Source organism: Bemisia tabaci, chromosome 4 (genome assembly GCF_918797505.1).
Source record: "Bemisia tabaci chromosome 4, PGI_BMITA_v3".
Taxonomy (NCBI): Eukaryota; Metazoa; Arthropoda; class Insecta; order Hemiptera; family Aleyrodidae; genus Bemisia; species Bemisia tabaci.
Window position 1 is genome coordinate 46787980 of NC_092796.1, and position 11750 is coordinate 46799729.

An 11750-nucleotide genomic window follows, 5' to 3' on the forward strand; every position below is an offset into this window, starting at 1 on the left:
ATACTTCTCTGTCAGAAGACTGAAAAGTCTCATACTTTTAGTTACAAGGCTCTAATGAGGACCTAATTAATATTCGCCAAAAAACGTTGGTTTTTTGCTGACTTTAGTTTTTCTCTTTCTAGATTTTTCTCCCAATTTTTCCTCTCCAGATTTTCCTCTCTGTCCCTCCCTCTTCCTTCCCCTAGTAATTGGGTACATTTTAAAACAAGCGAACTAAAAAAAGTCTGCAGTTTCTTTTTACACTCATTTTGAAGGGTCACCAGTATGTATTATCGGTGGTAGCTCAAATATCTAATTTTTGTTGCCGCATTAGTTTTTTGTAAACAAGGGTGTTACTTTTATTTTAATTCAAATAAAGATTGGCGATGAATTTTTAATTTCTACGTACTTATTCCTAGACATGATCGCACTCACACTCCCAAAAAAAAAGCGCTTCATTTTAAAATACGCGCTTATCCGTTGAGCTAGTCCTGACGTAATATTGCATCATTCAACATTGTTATTGTTTTCTTAGGTTATGTCTCTGATAACCGTGATAACACGACCGTCTGAGTGTTGTCGGAAGTTCTACTATTCCCTACTCTAATTAATCATTATTTGCTACCTAATTGCTTATCATTGTGCAATATTTTGTATCTTATCAAATCTACAGTCTTTTACTTTATGGAAATTTATTGAGGTGACACAGTGAAGTCGAACAATGATGTTAAGAAAATTGCAATACTCAACAAGCTCTGCGAAACATTATGATGTAATCATCACTGGTGGTGGATTAATTGGCTCATCAATGGCATGTGCAATATGTAAGCAGAGCTTTCTAAAGTTCTTATATTTCACTCCATCCTTAGCTTCTCCCGCTCACAAGTTTGAGAGGCGTGTGTCATGAATTCTCATGAATGGATCGGTTAAGCTCACACTAGTAAAAGCATGTCGACGGTGAAACTACCAGACCTCACATCTCAGTTTGCATCATTGCAGACTTCCTGTCATACTTCATTTTTCAAATGGGAACCTACTCTACGCCATTTTTTGAAACCTTTTGTGATTTTTCTTCTCTGTGCAAAGAAAATTGTTTATAAACTTTATGCAATACTATTGATTTTTTCTCCTTTAAAAAAATTAAATGGGAGCGGAGATTTTTAAGCACGGCAGACGAGATACAGGGTATGGTAGTTTTACGGTCAATGTGCATCACATCATGGGAAATACACCTTATAATTAGCTCACACTTTTCTGACAGAATTGTCACTCTGTTACATTTCAAGTTGTTTTTTTATTTATTCTAAACAATGAGAAAATGATTACCTTCTCAGCGCTTTTTGCAGCTTGGCTCAAAATTCACCCACCTATTCCTTACATTGAGATCAATTTATGGGAGGTGGCATGCTTGAATGACAGTCACCTGTTTAGAATTTGACGAACTCCTTTGACACTCATTGAGCCTATGAGGTGACTGTCATGGCTACTCAGCAGTCAGCTCAGCACCTTTGAAGTTGGCTATAGCTCAAGAGAGCAGAAAGAAGTTGATATGGGTGATTTCACGATAATAGGAATAGTCGTGTCGCCGTGGGTTATGAACGACATAGGGCAAAACGATTGAAAACCAAATTAATTAATCAATAGGAATGATGTCCCTGAACCTATCCATGCTAAAAAATATGATGAATTATTATTATATTTAATAATATGAGACTTTAAAGGCCGAAAATGTCCGGTCGGTTACGCGTCGCCAACCCCGATTTTGAAGCAAAAGAGCAATTTGCGGTAACATATCAGTACTGATCATGAACTCTTTGGCAATATTTGCTGAAAAGAGACTCTAGTGTTCAAGAAAATTGCCAGTTTGAACTGAAATGTTTATTATTGAGCGAGAAAAGTCATAAGAAAGAGGTGTCGCCACATTTGGCAACAAATTTTTGCAGTTGTATTAAGTGCAGTGTTTATCTCGCCAGATGGAGTCAGGAGTTTCAAAACTGCCATCAAATTGTTCGCTGAAGTCTTCTTGACAAAACCATTACTGATAAGTCAGTTTTTTTTACAATGAAAACTTAAATTATTATGAAAACCAGTGATTTTTACGTGTGTAGCACTAATTCCTCACTACGCAAAAACCTCAATTTAATAGTATTAAACTAAAACGAAGTCTCCAAAGTTTAGAAAACTTTTAAGGCAGCATTAATTCCACCTCATAACTCAAGAATTGCCAAGTTTCATCTTTTGTATCATCTTTAATCTCACATTTTTGAGTGTCGGTTACGCTGTGTCTGTTACGTAACCGACACAATTTGGCAGGGCCGCCATGTTTGCGTGGACCTCCAGCAGTCCCGCGGAAAGCGCTGATACCTGATTCAATGGCTTGTTTATCAATCACTTTAACTTTGCACTGAATCAAAATAGAGCGTGCCAAAGCTGGAAAAAGGAAGTTTAATACCTTTAGAATGAGGTAATGAAATCCTGTTAAAATTGGTGCACTTTTATTTCTCAGGTATTTCACATTTTAACTATTCCTGTTATCGTGAAATCACCCATATAATACTATGCCTTAATATCCAATCATTCAGAACTATTTAGCTTTTGATTGGTTAGCAACTGTCAAGGTTTATCTCAAAATCTAAGGCAGTTGCTTTTCAATGCAAGGAATATCTACGAAATCCTTGCTTCTTCCATCTCTACAAAAAATTGCCGTTCTCATCAGTGCAATTTTTACCATCCATTGCTTAACATTAAACAGTGTTTCATGTACCAGAACAATTTTTAAGTTATTCAATGCTTCAAGATATTTTCCATCTCGGACAAAATTTCAAAAATGTGAGATGGAGTTGTTGGGTGTTGATTCCCAAAATTTTGAAATAGGATGCGCAGGTGCCCATTCACTTTACACATTAAAATTTTAAAATCAGTAGGTAGAGCAATTTCAGAAACTTTATTTGAGTCCAAATATAACCATTTATGTGAATCAGAACAGGAGTTTTAACCATTTAAAGTGATGGTAGTCATAAAATCAGTAGGGCTCTCCCGATCCGTGAACCCCTGCAACCTCTGTTCTGTTGTACATAAAAGGCTGCAATTTTTAAAATTTCTTAACTTGATTATCACTTAGAACTTCAACAAACATCCAAATCAGAGGTAGTCTTAAAAATGGTAATACTTGTTTCACTTATTTGACATGAATTGACCTTTCAATGTCAGCATCATGTACATATTTTTACAAGGAATCATTGAATTAAGGCTGAAAATGTTCTGTTTTTTTTTTCCAGCAAAAAATCCTGTTCTCTCAAGTTGCTCCATTCTCCTCCTGGAGAATAATCCGAAAAAGAAATGGTCACTTCCTCCTAATTTTAGCAATCGTACAATCTCTATCAATAAACGCACGCAAAGCTTCTTAAACTCAATTGGAGCATGGGATACTATTGAGAATAGCCGACAGAAGAATGTCAGAGGCATGAAGGTAAATTACAACATTATTTGTACCTTGTAAGAATGTGACACTCTTAGAACAGATGCAGTGCCTGAAGAGTAAAAAAAAAGGAATGCTGATCATTGAAAATTAGTCTAAAAAATTAAGAAATTGGAAAACCATAAAATGAGCTAAGCTAAGGCGAAAAAAGAAGGGAGGTCCTGGAAGCATGCTGAGGAATATTTCTTCATATTATTTTACATTCCACGCAGCTCAAGCCAATCAGAGGAGAGCATAGCTTTACTTCCATTTAAGTATTCTGATTTAAGGAACCCCCATTTTCCCAAAAGTTTAAGCCTCCAAAAGATTTTTTATTTTTCTTAAAAATATTGTCCCTTTTTTGCTCTTATCTCTAAGTTATTTTCGAATTTTTTAAGTGCATGAATTTTACATTGATCCAAACAGACTAATTTTTGTACCCAATTAATGCTTAATGTGATGCCAACTCGAACACAGTTTAGTAACGCACCATCGCTGAATGTTGATCGAAAAGCATCCCATCAATTCAAACCCTCCTTCAAGGCTGTTCAAAGTTTAATCTTTCATTATGTGGGTCTTGTACAGAATTACTGAAAATTCAACCTCCATTTGAGTAACTTCAACCCAAATTCTTTAGTTGAACAGATATACTCTTTATAATAAGGCCTGATGTAGATTTGATTGATGTCCATAATGCTATCCAAGTTCACCTCCTTACTTCGTCTCTGCCCCTCTTGATGTGTTGCTGATGCAAGTATAAATACAATTTCCTTGTCTCCAATGTACCTAGGTTTGGAGTGATAGCCCTGACATAGCAGTTTCATTCAGAGCAGAAGAGAATAGTTCCAACATCATTTCTCACATCGTGGAGAACGATCTAGTCATTAATACTGTCACGGAGCTGATTGAAAAAGAACCAAACATCACAATAGTTGATTCTAACAAAGTCAAAGAGTACAGCCTTCCAAAAGGAGAGGAGCCTGTGTCTGTGTTCCTTGAAAATGGAACAGAATATAAATGTAACTTACTGGTGAGTCATTTTATTTATAGCCCTAGAGGAATCTTCTTTCAAAGTCAGGTCAAGATAATTAAACATGAGGCTTAGTAATTAAAAGTCTTCTTAAAAACCAAGGAATTATTTATCATTATTACAAGAGATTCGAATCAATTTATTGCCGAGGACTTTGCCCATTGCTTAAACAGTAAATGCATTATTTAAGTCCCAAATGAAATACTGATACGAATAGGCTGACTTTTTATATGAAAACTTGAATTGTTTAGAGGACATGATTTTGAATTCATTGACTAGTCTGATACTAAATGGCAATATTCAGCTTGGAAATGAGACAGATAATTTCTAAAGCAGGTGTGAAACTACAATAAATAGTTCACTAAGCCGCAAAAAATTCGTTTTACTAACAACTGAGCGGTTTATAGATGGTTTTGATGTATTTTTTCATCCAACAAACTTGAGCCTTGAACATGGCAAATGGAACTGTTAAATTGATTTTCCTTCAAAATATATTTTTAAACGCAAATCATCTTTACTCTGATTTGGTCCTAGAATCTTGGGCATTTTTGTGTCAAACTGTTAAAGATACCCCTCTAGGGCCATTCCATGTCATCGCGTTCTACTTTGAAAAGATGACTTCTTCAGAATTAGATGAAATTTGGCATTCTTAGTGTTCATGCATAGTAAAGTTAAAATCCTATAGTTCAAGTGTTTTAAACTTTCTGCTATTTTCCCCCTAATTTCAAAACAGCAGTCACAGTGCCTCATTTTCTATGTTTTGACATTATGGTTCCTTTTCTAAGGAGATGCATTATCAATGAATCGTCACACTGAAAATTTTTTACCTACAGATTTCTATTATCTATGATTTGTTATTCAGATAGGAGCTGACGGTGCTAATTCCCAAGTTCGCAAAACAATTGGTTGTCAGTATTTATCCTGGAGTTATGATCAGATGGCAATTGTTGGTACCGTGGAGGTTGAAGATGTGAGTAAATTTTAATCTTACATTTAATTTCTCTTGTTTTTGTTTTTCATTTTGAAAGATACACTGTAAGTGGTGAATCTGAAGAAAAATGTAAATTCATTGTGGTGTTTTAAAATCTTAGCTGACTTTTAATTTTTTCCTGAAAATAAAAACTATAATTTTTGCACAGAACTGTTAACTTTCTAAATGATGGAATAAAAAAGTATCACAAAATTTAGCTTGATAATGATAAATGGTCCATTTTCATTGGAAGACACATAACATTGGAAGGTACTTATGGGTCCAAAACTTTTCTTAATTTCCCATCACATCATAGCAGAGGCAGTGCTCACCTCAGAATGTTGTGTGCTTATAATATCTTAATCGTCCTTATGCTCCAAAAAACTATCTTTCAAAAGATTTTTTAATAACTTCTGCTGTTATCAAACATTTTGATTGAAACTTGATCAGAGAGTAGCTACAGAATGACCCCCATATGAATCTTTTTCAAATTCATTTAATTAGTGATTAAAGTATCGAATCTTGTCCTGGAGAACAATAACTTAATCTGTATCTTTTTTCTTCTTTTTTCAGTCCGTTGGCACAAATGACTATGCTTGGCAAAGATTCATTCCAACTGGTCCTGTTGCTCTCTTGCCGGTAATTGCCAGCCAGACCTTAATAATTTGATCCTTTGTCATTCTAAGAATGGTTTTTGAGCCAAGCTGCATGGCATTTTTTTAAGACTCTAAAATATTCAGGGGGGAGAAAGTTCCCTGATTACCTCTGAATATTTTTAAAGCAGCTACATGTCTCTTTTGCGACATTGACTACAGTGGTTTTAAGTTCCTTTTGCTTCTTTCAGCTCTTGCAAGTATTTGAATTTTTGTTTCCAAAACCTACATCATCCATCTTGACCTAGTCTCCCTTTCCAATATTCAATTTTAAAAACGCATCAGAAACCCAAACCAATCATTTTAACCAGAAATTCTCTCTTAAATTTCACTTATGTGTGAAGAAAAATGAGAGGTATTTTTAAAAAAAGTGTCTTCGTTGTAATTTCTCTCAGAAATGAACCATTGAAGGAGAAGCTAAACATAGCAATGGGCTTAGCAAGTTATGGCACTGAACGGTTTAGATTTTTTTTTTTTTTTTTTTTTTTTTTTTTTTTTTGTCCTTTTCTCTTTTAGCATGTCAAAATGTTTTTGTTCTATTTCGTGAGAGGTGTAAGGTTGAAATCGTTTATTAAGTAGTGTGATTAAAAAAATATCTTACTATTTAAATCATGCTCAGAGATGATTGTAGTCGGCTCATTTTACATTAATCATTCATTTAATGGCTGAAGTAGTAAAATTATCTGTATAACAAAAACCAACCTTGTAATTAATATTTTTACTCTTTGCGACGGAGACAGTTCATCAGGCTCTCAACTCCGCACGTGTTATTTTTTTCCTTGCACAACAATTTGGCGAACTTTCTTTTGAATTACGAACCTTTCTGTCAAGAAAGAGGGGAAACTGTCTGGTGTTAACTTTTCTCCAGATTTATATCGCATGCAATCATTAAAATACTTCCTTTATTTGATACACTCGCATCACACTATTAACGTCTGAAGTGGAAAAATGCATATCTTTGTTGCATCGTTTCAAAATTGCCGATTATGATTTATTTTTCTAGAGAAAACTAACTAAAATACCTCCTTGAAATTTTTTGTTAATCGATTCAAATTTACAGATAATTTTAAGAAAATCTGTTGGTTTGTTTTGTTAAAAATAAATTAATTTGTAGCGGAGGTACGCATTTTTCAATTGTAGCCATTGATGCTTGTGAATTGAGGAACATTCAAGGTACCCTTTTTGAATTTTCTACTTTGTTTTTACCTACCCACTTTTGACTTTTTCAGTTATCAGATAATTTGAGTTCCCTAGTATGGTCAACAACCATTGAAAAAGCTAAAAGTTTACTTAAACTACCAGAAGATTCCTTTGTTGATGCCCTGAACACTGCATTCGTGAGTATCTAATTATTACTCGTTTACATTTTTCCTGCAATATCCCTTTCTCATTTCTCTTGTTCAAACTTATTAATGGTGATAAAAGTCGTAAAACACATAAATTGATCGCTGCATTTCAAAATATGTCTGTTATTTTATTTTTTTAAGGAAATACAAATTAACATAATTGTTTGAAATTTTAAGAAAATATTTTTTTTATGATTGATCGACTATTAATGATACCATTTAATAATGGAAATCATAAAGAGAAACAGATTTTGTAGTTGGATCAGGTTTTCCTAAGTCTATCTTTGAAAGAACACGTAATTGCCTGCAACTGAGAAAAAAGTGCCTGCAGATGTGATTTTGAACGTGGGCACAAAAAGCTCCTCAAATTGTATGTAATGAAGCGTTTTTCAAACATCTCTGGTTTGCTTATAATCATTTTTGTGTTATTTTCCTCCCTGATTCCTACTCATTAGGCTGTAACTCTTGGGCGCAACAGACCTGTTGCAGACATATAACTCCATTCATCAAATCTATTCCTTATACATTTTCAGACTGAAAAATTTAAAGGCAGCTCTCCAATTGACTACAGTTCGGATCTCATGAAAAAAGCCCTGGATTTTCTACAGTTCACTCCATCAGGAGATAGCATCGTTTCACCTCCATTCGTGAAAAACGTTCTTCAAGGAAGCAGAGCAGCTTTTCCCCTATCTTTCGGTCACTCAGCAAATTATGTAGGAAACCAAACAGCCCTCGTCGGAGACTCAGCACATAAAGTTCACCCTCTTGCTGGTCAAGGAGTGAATTTAGGCTTCGGGGATATTATTTGCCTCATCAGTAAACTCGAAGAAGCTCTATCCAGAGGTGAAAAGCTAGGTTAGCAATTTTTTTCCAGTTCCTCTCATATGATCTAAGTCACGTTCACAAAACCTTTAGTAAAATTGTGCAAGTTGCATTTATTGGACTCACTTGGCCTAGAAAATCCAACAATAGAGTCAAAATTTCCGCATTTTCACAATTCTTTTAATCTGGTGATAGTGTCATTATAATTTGTGCATAATGTACTCCCAGAATTCCATAGGGAATAAATACTTGCCTCTCGAGTGTATCGAAAAGGGTTTGCAGTATGTGCTTTAATTTAGAATTTAGCGACAACTTTGATGTTACTTTGATATATACAAATCTAGAGATTCCAAATTTTAAAATACATTTTAAGTAATGCTCAAAAGTAAAATCACTCCCTTTTACCTCAAAAATTACCAGGATGGATTTAACTGGAAGCAGCTGAATTGCACTACATTTTGTAATTAGGAACTACAATAGCCAGTTCAACTTAGGAACAGTTTCCATATGCAGATCTGTGCTTTTACAAATCAGTCAGAAATTGTAGTTCCTAATTGAACATGACTTTTCAATTATAGGCTAAAATTTATGACTCATCCTTAAAACACTCATGTACTCAGGGAAACTAATGGTTCATACTATCTTTCTAAACTGAGCCAGAAATTGTAGTTCCGAATTGCAAAATGTAATCCGATGGCAAAATGAAGTCCGTTTTTGTAAACAAAAACCAAGCTACACAAAACTTGGAATATTTCCTACATTGAAAAAAATTTTATGTCTAATAAAATAACTTCTAGTTTCACCCCGAAATGAAATCCACGGAAATCGAGGAATCATCCTCTATGAAAAGTAACTGATCACTTGATGAAAATTACAGGTTGCAAAAATGCTCTGTTGGCATACGAGACAGAGCGGCAACGAGCAAATGTGCCGATCATGCTGGGCATAGATCTGGTTTATCGAATATATGGCTCCCAAAATCCAGCTTTGCAAGTGCTCACTAATCTGAGTTGGCAAGTTGCCAATAACGTAAGCCCTATTAAGGTAAGAAATTGCATTTATCCAGCTAAGAGAAGGAATCAGTTTTTCAAGTAGATTCAGATAATTTCCATTTTTTTCTTCATTTGGATGACGGATCCAGTTAATGTCTGACATTTAAAGAATAATTCAAGATTCCATGAAAGATACTTTTTTTAAGATTTTCTGTATTGGCAAGTAAAGGAAAATAGTGAGAAACTTTCTTTAGTGGAAAAAATAAATTTCCCACCCATCCAAAAGTAATTTTGAAAACAAATTTAATCTCTCCTGTTACACTCCATAGTTAGCTGTTCTTACCTCTTAATTTCTGTGCAATTTACTGTTTCAGAAATTTCTCATGCAACAAGCATCGTGAAGAAACTTCATCTGATACCTGATACAATGAATTACTATCGGAAATTGGTCAATGTCCAAATGAACTCAGGAAGTTTTGTTTCAAAAGCATCCCAATCAGTTTTATTCTAGTCAGATGAGTGGTTTTGTGTTTGCTTTTCGAGGCTTGAGTTGTGAAACACCAGCTACCCCAATAGCTCAGACTGTTAAATTAGGACGTAGAAAAACTATCAAAATTTTCCAATTAAGTAGGGGAACTTTTTGAGATTCCCCTGAAAACTCTATATAAACTTTTGCAAAAGAAACTTAAGAGAGAATAAGTAAGCAGAAAAATGTATGCTTAAATGCAAGTGCAAGTGCTAATGCAAAATGGACTGTATGATGCAATGCGTCTTTGCAACATACATAAACTTTTGTCAATATTTACAAAAATCAAAAGATAAAAAAACCAGTATTACATGTGCAAGGTGGCAATTTTATGTAAAAGGAAAAAAATGTGAAGGGTATCTTAATTCAAATACCCGAACGGTCACTGCGTTTTTTTCCTCTTTAAAATTTAGGTTGGTTTGTTTTTTCTATTTTAACGGTCAATTCTATCTGGGAAAATTGTCTCCAAAGCCAATCACATGTCTTTTGATCCCAAAAACTTGATCAATATTATTTTATTTTGACTGTATGTTCAGTAATGTAATGACTTTAAAGCTTGAAGGTGAGATGCCTTTTCTTCTTCCTTCTTTTTTTTTTTTTTTGCTGTGTATGCAGTTGAGTTGGGTTCCTGAAGAAGGGCTCAAAATAGTTTAGGTGTGCTTGTTTCCTCCAACAGCGACTGTCTGAGAAACAGTTGTGTAGCTGAGACCATTGCTACCTGCTTCTCCATGTATTAAGAGAGATCGGAGAAACAAACTTGCTCATGTTTCATGGGCCCTTCTTCCAGAATCCTCCTCAATTCCGCAATTAAACTGCATAATAAAAGCATGATTTTAGCGTTCTGTCTAACTGCAGCACAATGAAGATTTTCCCCTGCAAGAAATTATTTTTTGATTGGACAACGGAAGAATAAGTAAAATAAGAACACAGTTATGAAGAAATGGATCAAACAGGAGGAAGGCAACATGTTGTAAAGTGCTTCCTATCATGTCTCTGTGTCCCTCCTTTTACGTTATGGTTGACAAATTGTCAGTCCAACCATGAGTTCTCTCAATCCAAGTTTATGGGTGGAGAAAGTACTAAACCATGTATCTTGGTTTGCAAAGTTGCAAATCTCCTGTCACTTTTAATTCTTTAAAGGTCTGATCATCATTTTTACAAAAGATTCACTCTGACTTTCCTTCGTTCTTTCAACAGTATTCTCTGAATATTGTGCAGGAAAATGTCGAGCAGCATTCCCTTGGAAAAATAAAATCTAAGTGGAAGTTTTCAAAAAACCTATTTGAGTCACGAAGATATACAATTGAATTGGACGGAGTTAAACAGAAAGGAACCAAGCCACATCGGGATCGAACCGAGAAAAAGAGGTTTAAAGTTTAGCTCCTGCATAAGGCTCAATGTAAAAGGTAAACTTTAAGTTCAATTTCTGTAAAATTTGCTCCAACAAAAACTTTGAATTTTTGGCGATAGATAGTAGAGCAGTGGTTGAGTTCAAAACCACTCATAACTCAATTTTTCCAAAAATGTGGGTTGGTTCCTTTCTGCTTAACTCAGTCCAATTATAAATATTCCATTTAATGTTGATCATGGTAGTTGAAAAAGAGGAAAAAATTAATGGCAGTTAGCAAAAAAGAATAAGAGTGAACTCCAGCCATTACAAATGTTTATTTCTTAGTGAACAGATCGAATTCCCGTCTTGTACTCAGCTTGTTTCTACAAAAGTATTAATTTTTACAGGTAGGCTAGAAACCTGAATAAAATTTTTGTTTGTACCTATGAAGTGATTCTAGTTTTTCCTGACTTCCTACCTCAAACTTGAGTTCCCTGCCACTCATTGCTTTGTAATACTTGACGAAAATTAGTTTTGTTCCTGCCAACTTTTGACAAAAGATATGCCCTTGAGGTAAATAAATTGATAGATCGACTAATGGAGGAGTTGAATGTCATGTTGGTGATTTTGAAAAAAAAGAGGTCA

At 34.6% G+C, this 11750-nt stretch overlaps 1 protein-coding gene across 2 annotated transcripts; it reads left to right on the forward strand.

The window, feature by feature from the left end:
- The first annotated feature begins 510 nt into the window (after positions 1-510).
- Coq6 (ubiquinone biosynthesis protein COQ6, mitochondrial) lies at positions 511-11555 on the forward strand. 2 transcript variants are annotated; one of them, XM_019048457.2, is made up of 9 exons: positions 511-803; positions 3258-3448; positions 4227-4466; positions 5329-5436; positions 6010-6075; positions 7319-7426; positions 7969-8278; positions 9135-9301; positions 9624-11555. In XM_019048457.2, the coding sequence occupies exons 1-9, from the start codon at positions 701-703 to the stop codon at positions 9648-9650; spliced, it is 1320 nt and encodes a 439-aa protein (XP_018904002.2). In that variant the 5' UTR covers positions 511-700; the 3' UTR covers positions 9651-11555. The 2 variants fall into 2 exon arrangements, with proteins under 2 accessions (XP_018904002.2, XP_018904000.2); XM_019048455.2 differs by having other exon boundaries at positions 515-803; positions 7969-8290.
- Positions 11556-11750: the final 195 nt, after the last annotated feature.